A 17985-nucleotide genomic window follows, 5' to 3' on the forward strand; every position below is an offset into this window, starting at 1 on the left:
GACAGCTTTAGCATGCTAACTACACAGTGAGCTTTATTAAATTACTTGCATTCAAAACAAAAATGCCACTGCGTATAAAGGAATATTAAATAAGATCCACGTTCTCGGCACTTAGTCAGATTGAGTCAAGCCTAATGGACTCAGCGATTTGAAGTGAAAGTCTCAGAGAGAGAGAGAGAGAGAGAGAGACACAGTTCGTCTCCGAGTTCTGCAGAGGTCTCGCTCGATACGCGCGTGATGTGCCCCAGTCCGTAAAGCTGCAGCAGACCCTCCAAAGCAGCTCCCTCCAGACTCAGCCTTCCCTTCGCTGAAGCCAAAATCCGTCAGAGAATCCGTCAGAGAATCCATCACGCTGAGGCTACCCTGGAAACTACTGGGTCTGAATTTTGGGAGTCGGAATGAGGAGACAGGATCCCGGACCGATTCTGGCAGGGTTTCCTCCGGGTGCTCCGGTTTCTTCCCACAGTCCGAAAGATCGTTAGGGTGCCTTGGGCCGTGCTAAATTCTCCCTCGGTGTACCCGAACAGGCGCCGGAGTGTGGCGACTAGGGGATTTTCACAGTCACTTCATTGCAGTGCGAATATACGCCTACTTGTGACACCAGTAAATAAACTTTAGAAGTAGCGATTTCATTTGCAGCCTTTTATCTCGATCTGCTATTTGCTATTTAGCTACTGTTTGAGCCTGGATGCTGTGGTGTGTAAAGGATTTCGGACACGTCAGGGAAATCCCACGTTGGTAGCTCCACTCCACACCACCACCACCACCCCCCCGCTCCCCAAAAAAATCGAATGATTCACTCTGACACACTCCACGAACGATCAGTGTATTCCAGTAGGACAGTTGGGAGTTTTGATCCACTGTTTACCTGACCTGTGCGTCTGCTGAGCAGATTGTAATTAAAAGCACGCGCAAACATTCCCTCAGTGGCTCGGGGTTAATTTAAGTCAGTGTCTATCTCAACACAATAAAACGAAATCTGACTGTACACGATACTAACAGACTCAACATGACTTCCTCAGAGGATTTGGTCTGATTGGCAGCCAAATTCTGTTGAGTCTCTTTTTATTTTAGACGAAACTTGCTTCGAGCAGTACGATGGTCCATCGGAGGCCAAGGCCTCTGAAATCCACGATTTTCTTCTGGCGAGACCCTTCCGCAAATGTTCCCAGCCAAGCTGCTATCTGGTCAACAAAGGGGGAAGCCTGGGTTGGTTCCTTTATACCCCACTCCCCCTCTCCCCCTGCCAATATTTAAAAGTCCGATGAAGATGGTTTCTTCGAACCTTCAGCAGACTTGCCTATTCTGGAAAAATCCTTCCAACCCTTCTCCAAAAGGCTCGTCCGAAAGACATGCTGATTAGGTGGATTGGGCCATGCTAAATTCTCCCTCAGTGTACCCGAACAGGCACCGGAGTGTGGCGACTAGGGGATTTTCACAATAACTTCATTGCGGTGTTAATGTAAGCCTACTTGTGACTAATAAATAAACATAGAACACTACAGCACAAACAGGCCCTTCGGCCCACAAGTTGCGCTGATCATATCCCTACCTACCAGGCCTATCTATAACCCTCAATCCCATTAAATCCCATATGCTCATCCAGAAGCCTCTGAAAAGACCCCAACGAGTTCGCCTCCACCACCACTGCCGGCAGCCGATTCCACTCACTCACCACCCTCTGAGTGAAAAACTTACCCCTGACATCTCCTCTGTACCTGCTCCCCAGCACCTTAAACCTGTGTCCTCTCGTAGTGACCATTTCAGCCCTGGGAAACAGCCTCTGAGAATCCACCCTATCTATACCTCTCAACATCTTATAAACCTCTATCAGGTCGCCTCTCATCTCCTTCATCTCTCCAGGGAGAAAAGACCCAGCTCCCTCAACCTATCAACTTTAACCTTTCCTGTTCCCTCTGGGTAGGCACTACTTTGCCCCTATTTAGAGTGTTACATCGAATTAGCCAGGAAATCCCACTTTCCCCTACTCCTTCACCAACCCAAACTCCCACCCACCCCTCCCTTCACTTAAGGATACGCTTTCCTGCCATTACTCTTGCTGAACTGATTCCTAACCTGCCCCGTCTTCACCCAAGGAGAAGAACCCACCTTTACGCTGCGCACAGCAAGATCCCACAAGTAGCAAAACGAATGGCGAGACCGGTTAAGGCGTGTGTGCCGGGGAAGTTGTGGGTTGTGCCAATGAGAGGATTCGGGTGGAAACTAACAGGCGGACAGAATGCCGGAGCTACTCGCTAGCGAAGAAGGAGAGGCTGGCGTTGTACCATTCAGTCGCTTGGAGCCAATGACATGTGGCCAGAGGAAACCGTCACAGCCCCTCTTATCACCTGAAATCTTCAAACCGCATCTTGAGATTATTTCCCATCTGTGGGTTTTCATTATCAGGGCTCAGCAGCTCATCTCTGCTTTAATTGGTATTACTCTTTGAAATGTTGGTGGAAAATGGATTTTAGTCTGCGATTCCGACACAGCAAAATAGATGCAGAAGGAAGAAATGTTACTCTCAGTTTGCGTGCAGACAACAGCGAGCAGATAAACCGGTGTTGAGGGGTAAGTATTCGCCCGAAAGCCAGGGTGAATTTTGCTCTCAAAATAGCGTCACAGAGTCTTGAACTGCGCAGGTGGGCAGGACCTCAATTTTAAAGCTTTGTTCGAGTGAAGGCACCTTCCTCCGAGGATGTATTTGACAAGATAATTTGTCGCTGGAGACTCTTGAACTTCACCATCCTGTGACACAGCTGAGACAGCGATAGATAGATAGGCTCTTGATCAGTAAGGGGGTGAAAGGTTACGGGGAAAAAGGTGGGAGAAAGGGGCTGAGAAACAGATCAGCCTTGATTGATTGAATGGCAGAGTAGACTCGATGGGCAGAGTAGACTCGATGGGCCGAGTGGCACAACGGTTAGCACTGCTGCCTCACAGTGCCAGGGTTCCAGGTTCGATTCCTGGCTTGGGTCACTGTCTGTGTGGAATCTGCACGTTCTCTCAGTGTCTGCATGGGTTTCCTCCAGTTTCCTCCCACAGTCTGAAAGACGTGCTGGTTAGGTGCACTGGCCATGCTAGATTCTCCCTCGGTGTACCCGAACAGGTGCCGGAGTGTGGCGACTAGGGGACTTTCACAGTAACTTCATTGCGGTGTTAATGTAAGCCTACTTGCAACACTAATAAATAAACATTTTTAACTTTAAAACAGACTAGATGGGCTGAATGGCTTAAATCTGCTCCCATGTCTGGTGGGATTGCGGAGATTTCTTTCTGGGGCACTGGGTGCTGATCTGCAGTGTAGGGGTGAGGGTCCATAACCTCACTGGAGGTGGAGCAGACGGACAGGTCAACCTGGTTCGCTAATGCCGGAAGCAGCAACTGCTGCCGGGGCTGATTCTTCTGGGCTAAGCTTCATCCTTGGTGGACAGACGGAGACATGAAACCTATTTGCAAAAAATAGCCCCAGACATTCTTCAAAGAGCTCTTACTGTTGGAAGTTGTCTCTTTTAATTTTTCTCAGTATTATCAGAAAGCCTTTAAAGATAAAAGTTGCAGCCTGTCTTTTATATGGTCTGTTTCTGAGCGAGGAGGGAAATGTGAACAATGATAAAACGCAGCCTGGCGATTGAGAGTCTGTCATTATGACATCCTGATTGCCTTCTTGTGAGTTTGTTTCTTAAAGTGATCCATTCACATAAGGGTGCCACTTCCAAGTTAAATTACAGGCTTGAAATTGACCTAGAATTAGCAATTTGCTCTGAAAGGCTTCTGGCACTTTAATCAAAATATTTAATTATACAAGGATTCACTCACTTAATTTTACACACATAGGAATTTTATTTCAATATATGCACTTTGGGTGACATGCAAGGAAATGTTCTTTTATGAAACCTGCCAGACTTTTCCCTTACTGATGTCCAAATGATATGTAACGCGTGCAACGAGAAATGCTTTGTTTCATTGGCATGAAGCAATGGCATGCCCGTGACTTTGTGGGAACATTTTCCATTTATTCCCAGCATGTGAACCATAGCAGGCAGGGCCAGTGTTTGTTGCTCCGCTCCTGGTTGCCTTTGACAAAGTGGTGGTGAGCCTTGGGCCGCTGTGTTCTGTGGAGCTCTCTATGGGCCCCATCCTACTGTCCGTCCACACCGCCCCCCCTGTTGCAGCGAGTTTGGAGAATCCGGCGCCAAATCGCTGCAGCGGGATGGGAAAATCCCCGCTGGAGTGAATGACCATAACATTCCGGCCATGGAGTCATCGGGCAGGATTCTCCAGCCGTGCTCGCCCCAAGGTGGGAAAATCCCGCCCAAAGTCAGTGGACCTTTGCATGGTCCGTGTCCCGCCTGCTACCAATCCTGTGGCGGGCGGGATGGGAAAATTCCACCCGTTGAGTTTTACAGCAGAAAAGGCTATTCAACCCATTGAGTCAGCACACCGACAATAACTAAAGTCACACTAATCCCATTTTCCAGCACTTGTCCCACACTCTTGAATGTTATGACATTTCAAGGGCTCATCCAAATACTGTTTAAAGATTGTAGCACAGTGGGTTAGCACTGCTGCTTCACAGCTCCAGGGCCCTGGGTTCGATTCCCAGCTCGGGTCACTGTCTGTGTGGAATTTGCACATTCTCCTCGTGTCTGCGTGGGTTTCCTCCGGGTGCTCCAGTTTCCTCCCACAGTCCAAAGATGTGCGGGTTAGGTTGATTGGCCGTGCTAAGAAATTGCCCCTTAGTGCCCTGAGATGTGTAGGTTAGAGGGATTAGTGGGTAAGTATGTAGGGATATGGGGGTAGGGCCTGGGTGGGATTGTGTTCGGTGCAGACTCGAAGGGCCTCTTTCTGCACTGTAGCGTTCTATGATTCTACAACTTTCCCAGGCAGTGCATTCCAGATTCCCACTACTCTCTGAGTGATTTTTTTTTCAGCCCCCTCTGAACCTCTTGCCCCCTTAGCCTAAAACTACAGCTCCTCACGATTGACCCCTTTATCAAGGGGAACTGTTGCTCCCTACTCACCCGGTCCATTCCCCTCACAATCTTATACATCTCAATCTTGTGTGCGTACCACCTCCACCCCCTCCCCCTCACCTTCTCTGCTCTAGAGAAAGCCAAGCCTATCCAATCTCTCATTTTGGCTCAAATGCTCCATCCCAGGCAACATGTTGGTGAATCTCCCCTGTACCCCATCCAGTGCAATCACATTCTTCTTAGAGTGAGCTGACCAGAGCTGCATACAGTACTCCAGCTTTGATTTTTGATTTGGTTTGATTTGATTTGTTATCGACACGTGTATTGGAATACGGTGAAAAGTGTTGTTTCTTGCGCACTATGCAAAGCATACCGTTCATAGAGGAGGCAACAAGAGGGCGCAGAATGTAGTGTTACGGCCACAGCTGGGGTGTAGAGAAAGATCAACTGAATGCAAGTCAGGCCCTTTCAAAAGTCTGATGGCAGCAGGGAAGAAGCTGTTCTTGAGTGAGTTGGTACGTGACCTTTTAGCTTGTCAGTTGCGGCCTAACCGACATTCTGTACAGTTCCAACATTACCTCCTTGCTCTTAGATACCATTAGACAGAGAGTTGCAGTGACGATGAAGGAATTCTAGGGGGTATGACCATGTTCCCTGCACCTGCTGCCAATGATAGCCAAAGTGGCAAGCTTACCGGTTCGAAAGGTGTTGCTCTTGAAGCCTCGAGTGTTGCTGCGGTGATTTGTGTGGCCACTGTGCATTGATCGGGGTACTGGGTGCTCAGACTGTAATACTGTATTGCCATGTGGAAGAACAAAGAACAATACAGCACAGGAACAGGTTCTTCACCCACTAAGTCTATGCCAACTCCTAGTCCATATTTAGACCTGCTACCATTACCCATTACTATCCCTCTGTTCACCCCCCTGTTCAGGTACCCGTCCAGATATGTGTTGAACATTGCCAACGTGCCTGCTTCCACCGCCTCCACCGGGCTCCCACCACCCTCTGTGTGGAAGACCCTCACCGTGTGTCACCCCTAAATTTAATACAGCTCTTCATAAGTGATTGTCAGAATGAGGATCATTGGTGGGGGAGAAGCATGGGCTGCAGATGCTTGCCTGGTATACTGGCAACGTTGTTCTGTCGGTGATCAGTGGGAGGTTGTGAAGTTGTGGGATATATCTTGTGGTGGAGTGTGCTGATTGAAGTTGGAAGCATCTGCTTTGCGGGTCGTTGAGACGCACCGGGACTCAGATTTTCTCCCACATGTAAGGTTCTGAATCCAGATTAGGTGTTACAAATCGGCGCTCATTCACTGTTTAAAGGGGGAATCGAGAGGCAGTTTTTTCACCTGAATATAGCGTTATTCACAAAACCCAGACTCTCTTTTGCTTTTCCCACACAGGTGGGTGAAAGCTGGTTCTTATATGCACTTAAGAATAGCGCCGTAACCTTTTCCCAGTTAGCAACAGCTGGCTCTTACTGACAACAAAAAGGACAACAACAAAGAACAGTACAGCACAGGAAACAGGCCCTTCGGCCCTCCAAGCCTGTGCCGTTCATTGGTCCAACTAGACCATTCCTTTGTATCCCTCCATTCCCAGTCTGCTCATGTGACTATCCGGATAAGTCTTAAACAATCCCAGAGTGTCTGCCTCCACCACCCTGCTTGGCAGTGCATTCCAGGCCCCCACCACCCTCTGTGTAAAAAACGTCCCTCTGATATCTGATTTGAACCTCGCCCCTCTCACCTTGAACCTGTGACCCCTCGTGATCGTCACCTCCGACCTGGGAAAAAGCTTCCCACTGTTCACCCTGTCTATACCCTTTGTTATTTTGTACACCTCTATTAGGTCTCCCCTCATTCTCCGTCTCCATTTACATCCTGGTAAACCTCCTCTGCACTCTCTCCAAAGCCTCCACGTCCTTCTGGTAGTGTGGCGACCAGGACTGGATGCAGTATTCCAAATGTGGCCTAACAGTCAGAGATGTCAGCACTGGATTGGGCTGGGCACTGTAAGAAGTCTCACAGGTTAAAGCCCAACAGGTTTATTTGGAATCACGAGCTTGTGGAGCACTGCTCCTTCATCAGGTGGGTGATGAAGGAGCAGCGCTCCAAAAGCTCGTGATTCCAAATAAACCTGTTGGACTTTAACCTGGTCTGGTGAGGCTAGTTTTCTATGAGACTCATCAGGTGGGCTTTTACAGCCTCACTCATCCCAAAACTGTAAAATCCCACCCGAGCTCAATAGACATTCCCATGGTCTTCCCATCGCCCACTCCGATTCTCCAGGTGGGCGGGACCAGTATTACTCCAGCCAGCAGGTCAAAAATTGCCCAAGAATTAAATAAATACTCACACTTCACTTTCAGACTATTTATACATCTCCATTTGATCAGTTTTGCAAATCAATGTTTCAATATTATATTTTTAATCCCCGATTATTTGTGTCAAGTTTTATGTTCAAAACCCATCAGGGTTTAAATTTTTTTTTATTTCAAATATATACTTTGTTCATAAAAATCTCAATTAAACCAATACAAATCTACATGTCTATAAATTGCAAACAGTGCAGAGTAAAAACATTTTTACAGTCCTATACAAATTACAGTCATTACATTTCAAAACTTAAAACTATATCCATGCCTCAAAATTTACAGTGTGCCGTTATTGCTCAGATTGGCACACAGTTACGCAGGTCGAGGGTATTCTGCAGTTCCTGGGCCCTCGGTCTGCCTCCGTTATTCATGAAGGTCCCATCTTCTCAGCCTTGCCCCCTTGCCTGATGTTAGGTGATCCTCAGGTTAAGTCACCACCAGTACCCTCCCACTCCTCACCCCTTCAAAGCAGAGAGTGGCCTCTGGTCACCTGGGACTATGACAACTTTAGTACTCTAGGCTGCCTGCGGAAATGTGTCCTAACCATTGGGATGTGTCCTGAGCACCACATTACAATGCTTCTTAAGATTCCTGGCTTGTGTGCCCACCGACAGCATTTTATTCAGAAACCAGCTGATAGACACTTAGACCCCCTGGACCCGCCAAGGTCTCTGCCAAACCTACGATTAAAAATACCATAAAAGCGATTTGCAGATGAGCTGATATTCACGTATTTGCCACAGTGCTGGGTAAATCTGTAGAGCCACAGATGTTGGAATTCAGAAACTGTGGACGCATATCCCATTGTAGCACAGATTAGAGACTATAAACTGAGGGAATGCTGCATTGTCGGAGGTGCTGTCTTTTTGACAAAGCGAGTATGTAAAACAAAAATCTCCTGGGACTATTCTGGAGGAGGACAGGGGAGTGCTCCCCAGTGCCCTCACTGAGATTTATCATCCAACACCACTAGAATAGATTGTCTAAGTCATTGCCACTTTGTGGGACTTTGCTGAGTCCAAATTGATGGCCCACACTTGCGTTTCAAAGTAATTAATTGGCTGTGAAGTAGTGTGGGCTGTCCCAAGGTTGTGATAAGATGCTAATTAAATTTGGAAGCTCTTTTGTTATTTGTGTCTATGCTCAGTGTAAATCAAATGAGACAACGAACCCTTCCCTATCTCCAAATTATATCGTGTCCTTGTGCCTATTTGACATTTCTACACCGATATCATGTGAGAAAGCTGTATGCTTTCGACAAATTGGGGGTACAATGTTTTTTAAACGTTATTGGCCTCATGCATATTTAAAACCCACCTGTATATCCGGCGTTAAATTATTAAGATGCGATTGAATTATTGATGCAACCATAAACTACTATCGTTTTCTTGAACTCTCTCTTTTGAAAGGGGGGGAGGTGGTTTCAGAAAATGTCCTTAACTTGGCCAGGAATGGAGTGGTCCCAGCTGGCAATAAATAGAAGGGCGCGATTCCTTAAAGGGAAGGCAGTTCAGTTTGAGCAGAGGCTGCGAAGACTGGAGAGCCACACGGCATAACGTGGAGAGCGATCTATGTTTCTTTATTTAAAAATAACCTGACTTTATAAATAAAACACAATGAACTGCATATTAATGAAATGTTTATCGTCTTCCTCGCTCTGACAGCACTTGTCACTTCGCCTTACAATGCGCACAGATCATTTTGTATTGTCCATTAAATGAGGAAACATTTATTTTTCATCACTCGTGTCTTTCCATTTATTTGCCTGCCATCTGCCAGGGTGGGATCATTAAAAGCATGTCGAAAAGTGTGTTATCTAAAAGCATGTGCAAGTTCCAATCCAGCGACATAATTTTCCTTTCCCCAGGTATTAATGCTAATTTTCCTTCATCCTCTGAACCTACAAACAATTAGAGGAAGACAACTGTCGGAATCTGAATTTCAGTTGCACAGGCTGTGCCTGTAATTGTTTCCTTAAATACCTAACAGCGAAGGAGAACAGTAACAGGATTTAATTGAAAGTGGCACTTGATGCTTATTTGATATCCTTCCCTCTTGTATTTGTTCTCACCAGCAGTCTCTGCTACAGTCAGCCGTTCTGAGAAGTATGTAATGTGCAACGCATCATGTGCGAGGTCAGTTTTAATCTAAGCTGACAGTGGGGAAGGGAGGTTGGATTTTTTCCCCCCCCTGCTCTGTGACACTGGCCTGCCCAATCACTTGGCCAGGGGTACAATTGACCAGACACCCACCCCGTTCTCCCAACGAGGAGGCTGGGATTTTTCAGCCCTTCACACCCCGCTGCGAGCGAGGACGGAGAATTTGGCGCTCAGCCAAGCCTTCCTTCACCGCAGCCGGACCAGAGATTCCTTCCCACGTGCCCAGTTTTAATCACTGGCAGCCAGGATTTTCCAGCCCGCCCCCCCGCCCATAGGTTTTCCCGTGACGGATGTGGCGAGCCGTCGGCCACTGGCGGGATCTTCCAGACCCGCTGAAGTCCGCAGGTCTATGTATAGCTTAACCGCCCTGCGGGCGGGGAATCCACCAGGGTTGGCGGTGGGGGGGTCAACTTCAGCAGGACTGGAAGATCCTGCCGGCAGCCGGGGCTGGAAAATCCCACTCTACATCCCAGGAATAACGCTTCAGTCGACATCAGATTATTTGTCACTATCTCATTGCTCTTTGAGGTTGCTTGATGTGTGCAAATTCATTGTCATTTTTCCTACGTTACAACAGCAACGACACTTCAAAAGGATTGCATTGGCTGCCAAGCACCTTGGGACAATTCCAGGATTGTGAAAGGCGTTTTGTAAAATCAAGACCTTCCTGCACTCTCAGAACCTCTCCACCTCACTCCTCCTTTTAAGATAGTTCCTAAAACCAACTCTATCTGTTCTAACATCTCCTCAGGTGGCTCATTGTCAAGTTATGTCTGATAAAGTTCCTGGGAGGTGCTCATTGTTACGACATGAACATTATGTAATGCAAGTTGTTGCTTGAGTTTTTTAGTTGCAGAGAAAGAACAAAGAAAATTACAGCACAGGAACAGGCCCTTTGGCCCTCCAAGCCTGCACCGACCATGTTAAATATCCCAGGATTAGGGTTAGGAATATCCCAGGGTGGCACGGTGGCACAGTGGTTAGCTCTGCTGCCTTCACAGCACCAGGGCCTCAGGTTCAATTCCAGCCTCGGGTTACTGGCTGTGTAGAATTTACACATTCTCCCCGTATCTGCATGGGTTTCCTCCGGGTGCTCTGGTTTCATCCCACAATCCAAAAGACGTGCAGGTTAGATGCATTCGCCATGCTAAATTCTCCATCAGTGTACCCGAACAGGCACCGGAGTGTGGCGACTAGGGGATTTTCTCAGTAACTTCATTGCAGTGTTAATGTAAACCTACTTGTGGCCCTAATAATTAAACTTAACTTGGGAGCGGTTGTTGTCCCTTTAAGGGATAACAAGGCAGACCAGATAACTTGCCTTCCTGATGTTGATTGAAGGATAATCATTGACTCAGGTGTAACTCCCCTGCCCTTCGAAATAGTCATGATGTGGAGATGCCGGTGTTGGACTGGGGTTAACACAGTAAGAAGTCTGACAACACCAGGTTTAAGTCCAACCGATTTATTTGATAGTAAACTCACAAGCTTTCGAGGTTTCCTTCTTCACACACCTGACGAAGCAACACTGTTTCCGAAATCTTGTGGGATTACTACCAAATAAACCTGTTGGACTTTAACCTGGTGTTGTGAGACTTCATACTGTGTTTACCCCAGTCCAACGCCAGCATCTCCACATCATAGTCACCCCCGAGGCCAGAATTGAACCCGGGTCCTAGGCACTGTGAGGCAGCAGTGGACCACAAATACAGCCTTGACTTTGCGTGCCAAGAAAAATTAAACAAGTGCAAAACAAATGAAGAAACTGTTTTATTCTGTAAGCAGTCGCTTAGTTAAAATGCAAATAGGAGAGGGAAGAAATTGTTTCCAATCTGGGTATGCGTGAGAAAGCCATTGCATCTGTGATTCTGACACCATCTACTCTGGTGGCACCGTGGTTAGCACTGCTATCTCACAGCGCCAGGGACCCAGTTCGATTCCCGGACTGGGTCACTGTGTGGAGTTTGCACATTCTCTCTGTGTCTGCCTGGGTTTCCTCCAGGTGCTCTGGTTTTCCTCCCACTCTCTGAAAGATGTGTTGGTTAGATGCATTGGCCAAGCTAAATTCTCCCTCAATGTACCCGAATAGGCGCCGGAGTGTGGCGACTAGGGGCTTTTCACATGAGGTTCATTGCAGTGTTAATGTCAGCCTCCTTGTGACACTAATAAATAAACTTAAACTTTAAAAAAAAACTTCAAAAAACTTCTGGTTGTAAACGGGCACTTCTCATTTTTCAGGTACACGAGAAAACTTCTTTGGAGAGTCTTGCCCAGCACCTGACTGAGAAGCGACCAGAAGATGGGAAGTTCGGACATGCGATGGTGGATTTTAGCGTGGGCGGAGATTCAGATGGTCAGCACCCTTTATCATTGTTAATGTGGTTTCATTCAATGTAAGGATAACATCACTCCAAGTTTACAAAGCACGTGTCTTTCATTCTTGCCTGAGAGATCTAATGGTGTGGTCTTTCTGTCAGCATGGAAGAGATAAGAGAGAAAGAGAAAGGGAAAAAGAGAAGGCCGTAGAAAGGGAAAGAGAAAGAGAGAAGAAAGAGAAAGAGAGAAGAAAGAGAAAAGGAAAAAAGAGAAAGAAAGGGAAAAAGAGAAGGCTCTAGCGGAAGAAATAGTCTTGCAGTAACTTATGGTGAGATTTCTTTGAAAAGGTATAATGGCAAAATTGAATGTTTTAAGCCTTCATTTCCATCATGAGTAGCAAGGAGAGGAAATGAGATCTACGCAGCATAGAAAAGGCATCTTTGCTGCAGTGCAGATTTACAAACCAGCAGTTGTAAACAGTAAGTGGGAATGGTAAAAGCATTCTGCATCCAGTATTTATTAAACTACAGGTGAATGATAATCGCTCAGCATGTTATTGAGGTTTGCAGAAACCAATTAGCAGCCTAGTGATGACCTGAATGGAGACTTGAGATCGAGTGCAACAGGAGGTGAAAAATACCTTTGCCCTTTAGATGTAATAACCCCTCTCCCCCGCCCCCAGTCCGATCATAAAACAATTGCAGGACACACAGACCATATCTGTCACTGACCAGAATTCAACAGGGACTCAACTCTTAAGTGGATACTATAAAGAATTGAGTAGTTTTTGTTTTCCACTGGCTGTGAAGCCAGAGGCGGCCAACATACAAGAAGTACATCTGAAAACGGAGATAAGTGAAGCTGAGACACCCCCACCTCCCCTCCTCCCCGGAAAGGAGTTACACCTCTCAGGGGAGGATGAACAGGCATTTTTCTACAAAGGGCTAACCTAAGAGAGGTGTTTCAAATTATGGAAGGTTTTAATACAGTGGACACAGGGGGAGAGAGTTTCCTCTTGTGGTAGAACAGCACAACCAGAGGCCATCAATATTAGATAGTCACCGACAAATCCATTAGGGAATTCAGAAAAAACTTTGAGCCAGAGAGTGGTGAGGATGTGGAACTCGTTCCCACAGGCAGTGCGTGAGCTCAACAATACAAATTCATCTAACAGGAAGCTGGAGACAAGTGAAGGCAAGCGAGAGTTATGCAAAAAGAGTTCGACGAGGATGAATGGGAGGAGGCTCAAGTGCAGCATAAACGAGTTGGGCCCAATGGCCCGTTTCTGGGCTCTACATTCTAAGTAATTCTATGTAGACTCAGGGGAAGAATTAGAGGTCATTTGGGTGATGTGTACTGTGCATGATTAAAGAAGGAGGTTCAACATTACCATCACTGGTTAACTATCATCTGAGCTGGTTTGATTAACCCTTATACCTCTACGAGGTAGAAGTTTGAGCTTGTGTTTGGGACTGGCCATTACCTTGTCCTGTACTGCTGCACCATCACTTAAGAACTGTGGATGTTTTTGGCCAATTTATTGTTTGATTTATTATTGTCATATGTAAAAGTGTATAGTGAAAAATATTGTTTCTTGCACATTACTCAAACAAAGCATACCGTTCATAGAGAAGGAAAGAAGAGAGTGCAATGTTATAATCATAATTAGGGTGTAGAGAAAGATCAGCTTAATCGCGGGTCCATTCAAAAGTCTGATGGCAGCAGCGAAGAAGCTGTTCTTGAGTCGGTTGGCACATGACCTCAGAATTTTGTATCTTTTTCCCAATGGAAGAAGGTGGAAGGCAGTAACGCCTGTGGGGTGCGTGGGGTCCTTGATTATGCTGGCTGCTTTTCCGAGGCAGTGAGAAGTGTCAATGAATGGGAGGCTAGTTTGCCTGATGGACTGGGCTTCAGAGGAGTTGCTGGCATTTCCTCCATTGAGGAATTATGAGATAATAGAATCATTCGCATTTGAAAAGAGGAAAGTCAAGTATTGGAAAGCCCTGGTCAGTGTTATGCTGGTTTCTTCTGAAATTCTGCTCTATTTGTACGTACGTTTTCAACAAGCTGAAGTACTTGCCATGTATATCTGACTCACATGGCTGTGCACCCAACGCATCTATCTAATGGCTTTATCGGCACGGTAGCAGAGCGGTTAGCACTGCTGCTTCACAGCTCCAGGGTCCTGGGTTCGATTCCCGGCTCGGGTCACTGTCCGTGTGGAGTTTGCACATTCTCCTCGTCTCTGCATGGGTTTCCTCCGGATGCTCCGATTTCCTCCCACAGTCCAAAGGTGTGCTGGTTAATTTGATTGGCTATGCTAGAAATTGCCCTTAGTGTAGGTTAGAGGGATTAGCGGGTAAATATGTGGAGCTACGGGGGGGGGTAAGGCCTGGGTGGGATTGTGTTCGGTGCAGACTCGATGGGCCGAAGGGCCTCTTTCTGTACTGTAGGGTTCTATGATTCTGTCCAAGATCAGTGGACCTCTGCATGGTCCAGCCCAGCCCACTACATTTCCCATGGAAGGTGAGACTGGAAAATTCTACCCTGAGCTCCTCCAACTCTTGTGTATTCCCATTTCTTTGGACCTCAGCATTGGTGGTCAATGCCCTCAGGCACCTCGACCCCTGATTCTGAAACCCATCCTTCCATCTCCCTTTTGAGATATTTCTTAAAAATGACCCCCATTGTCCTTAAACCTCCTTCTGTAGATCTGTAACTGATAAAACCTGTGAAGTGCTGAGGGGGTGCAAGGGGTAAAACTCTCATGTGCACCATGTTAATCTTTCCCCCCCTTTCACTGCTCCTGCTAGGAAATGCAGGAGTGTCCGAGCCCAGGATCTACAGGGAAGCTCGAGGCCGGAGCAGTAACGAGCCCCACATCAAGCGGCCAATGAACGCGTTCATGGTCTGGGCGAAGGACGAGCGGCGAAAGATCCTTCAAGCCTTCCCCGACATGCACAACTCCAACATCAGCAAGATTCTGGGTAAGTGATTGGCTCAGGGGCGACAGTGGCGATACCTGGCTCTGGGGTGGCGAGTTCAAATCCCACCACGGCAGCTGATGAAATTTGAACGCAGTTAATAAAGTTCGGAATCGAAAGCTGGCCTCAGTAATTGTGACCGAAAAGCTATTTCCGATTGTTGCATCTGGCCCACTAATAGGGAAGGAAATCTGCCATCCTTACCTGGTCTGGCCGATATGAGATTCCAGACTAGTATCAGTGTGCTCAACTCTGAACTGCCCTCTGAATTGGGCACAGCAAGCTACTCAGTTCAGGGGCATTTAGGGATGGGCAATAACTCTTGGCCTTTCCAGTGGCAACACATCCCGTAAAAGAACAAAAAAAAACCTACTAAATCCATGTCTTGGGTAATTGTCTTATTATTTCTTCTCATGGAAACAATTGATCAAATTGGGATGACAGAAATAAGCCAAAGATCATGACCATTTTTGCTTAATAGTTTGTAATTAAATACAGTACTTAGCAACACTGAGTCTGAAGTTTCGTTGTCAGGTAGAAGAGTATTAGCTATGTGTAGATGTGATTAATTAATAAGTGTGAAGAAAAACAACATCTCTTAGAAGACAAAAGCCAGCCTGAATTGTTAAGATGATAATGTCCATGTAATTCTTCCTGACAGTCTGACAGATAACAACCATGTAATTCTTTTTGTGAGTCACTTATTCTTTGACTTCGCTAAATTAAATTACATTTTGTCAGTAAGAACCAACCTCCTTAATGTCAAAATAGAGATAACTTGCCCAGCCGCTGAAGATCTGTAGGTAATGTTCGTTTTAATTAATTTCCTTCGCTTTTTTTTTCGAAAGATTGCTTTAATTGGGAATTTTTTTGGCTCATTGCGAAATGTAACGGGGCAGTGGGGGGGTGGTTTAACTCTACCAACAATGGGGGGGTGGCGTGGGCGGGCGGGGGTGATGGTTGGTGGGGAGGGAGACGGCGGAGTGATCATCTCTGTACGCAGCGCAACAGATCAAAAAAAAGATCACCGTTCGGTTCCCGGCTTGGGTCACTGTGCGGAGTCTGCACATCCCCCCCGTGTCTGCGTGGGTTTCCTCCGACGCTGCGGTTCCGTCCCACAGTCCGAAAGGTTAGGCGCGTTGGCCGTGCTAAGATCTCCCTTGGTGTACCCGAACAGGCGCCGGAGCGTGGCAACTGGAGGATTTTCACAGTAACTCCTTAATGCAAGCCTACTAATAATAACATGCGAAGGTTAACTGGCTTCTTTGAGAACTGTGTTCTCTCCTCCTGAAGGAATCTTGCTGCCTCGCTGTGTTTGTGTGCAGGCAGCACTGCCTGAGATCTGAAAGGCTTAGGCAGCTGAAATCTTCCATTGCCATTTTGTACGCAGTTATACTGGCAAAGATGCCGGGCTGACTCTCCCTTCTGATTTTCCCACCCTGACTGTGTGGAAAGTGATTGGCCTTCGCCCAGCACTCTGGGACAGCTGAGTCCGCAGGAGCACAGCATATGGTGGATTACAAACTCAGACGTACCTCCCATCACTCACTCTTTCTCTCCCCGTCTTTGCTACCCGGCTGCTCCTAGTTCCAGCCATCCTCCACTGATCCGAGCGTAATTGTTACGGGGCAGGGTTGTTCTTCACCTACTCTGCTGCCCGATTAACCATAAGGCTTCCTCCTTGGTTCAACGCGCTGGAGGTGTCAGCTTTCATTTCCAGTTCGTGCTGCTCTCAATCCACGTGAGGGAGGAAGAAAATTGCCCTCCAGAGGAGGAAGGGGAGTCGTCCAGGTGCCGTTGCCATTTTGTGCGCGGCTACTGCGAAGGACACGGGGGCTGACTCTCCCTACTGATTTTCCCACCCTACTGTGTGGAGTGATTGGCTTAGCGGTACGGTAGCACAGTGGTTAGCACTGCTGCTTCACAGCTCCAGGGACCCGGGTTCAATTCCCAACTCGGATCACTATCTGTGTGGAGTTCTCCTCGTGCCTGCGTGGGTTTCCTCTGGGTGCTCCGATTTCCTCCCACAGCCCAAAGATGTGCGGTTTAGGTTGAGTGGCCATGCCAGCGTTGCCCCTTAGTGTCCTGGGATGTGTAGGTTAGAGGGATTAGCGGGTAAAGTGTGTAGGGATATGGGGGTAGGGCCTGGGTGGGATTGTGGTCAGTGCAGACTCGATGGGCAGAAGAGCCTATTTCTGCACTGTAGGGTTCTGTGTTAAAGGATATTCATTTAAAAATATTAATGAAAAATATTCATTTGTACATGGGTGCCACTGGCCAACATTTATTGCCCAACCCCAGTTGCCCCTTGGAGGGCAGGTGAGAGCCACATTGCTGTGGCTCTGGAGTCACATGTAGGCCAGACCGGGTAAGGACGGCAGATTTCCTTCCCTAAAGGACATGAGTGAAACAGAATGGGTTTTTCCGACAATGGCTTCCTGGTCATCCTAATTCCAGCTGAGGGCAGGATCAGCCTCACTTTGTGGAGCTCACCCTCATTAAGGTGTGGTTACAATTCACTGAGAAAGCAGGATTTTCTGGTCGCACTCAAAGCCAGAAATTCCCATTGTGGTCAGCGGAACTTTCCATGGTCTGTGTCCCGCCCGCTACAATTTCCATGGCGGGCAGGTCTGGAAAATTCCACCCAATGAGTCCAGGTTTCTGATGCAGTGTGAACCTTTGTATGAATGTTGCAATCCACAGTTAGTGATAGTGATGGTAAAGACTCTTACATAAGAACATAAGAAATAGGAGCAGGAGTAGGCCATCCAGCCCTTCGAGTCTGTCCCGCCATTGAATGAGATCATGGCTGATCTGTCGTGTCTCAGTTCCACATTCCCGCCCTCTCCCCATAACCCTTAATCCCCTCGCTTATCAAAAACCCATCAACCCGCATCTTAAATATATTTAGCGAGGCAGCCTCCACCACTTCAACGGGCAGAGAATTCCAGAGATTCACCACCCTTTGAGTGAAGAAGTTCTTCCTCAACTCTGTTCTAAACCGCCCCCCCTTTATCTTGAGGCTGTGCCCCCTAGTCCTACTGTCCTCTCTGAGCGGGAAGAGCCTCTCCACCTCTATCCTATCCATCCCATTCATCATCTTATACGTCTCAATGAGATCTCCCCTCATTCTTCTAAACTCTAACGAGTACAAGCCTAGTTTATTCA

General features: G+C 47.2%; 1 protein-coding gene across 1 annotated transcript in view; it reads left to right on the top strand.

Moving 5' to 3' along the window:
• sox5 (SRY-box transcription factor 5) overlaps positions 1-17985 on the top strand; it is a 114350-nt gene that overhangs the window by 75656 nt on the left and 20709 nt on the right. The window contains exons 4-5 of the mRNA XM_080207802.1: positions 11756-11870; positions 14647-14820. Of these exons, the coding sequence (XP_080063928.1) occupies positions 11756-11870; positions 14647-14820 (289 nt within the window). The remainder of the gene's footprint in view (positions 1-11755; positions 11871-14646; positions 14821-17985) is intronic.

This window comes from Carcharhinus amblyrhynchos, chromosome 19 (genome assembly GCF_965287045.1).
Source record: "Carcharhinus amblyrhynchos chromosome 19, sCarAmb.v2.hapA, whole genome shotgun sequence".
Lineage (NCBI taxonomy): Eukaryota > Metazoa > Chordata > Chondrichthyes > Carcharhiniformes > Carcharhinidae > Carcharhinus > Carcharhinus amblyrhynchos.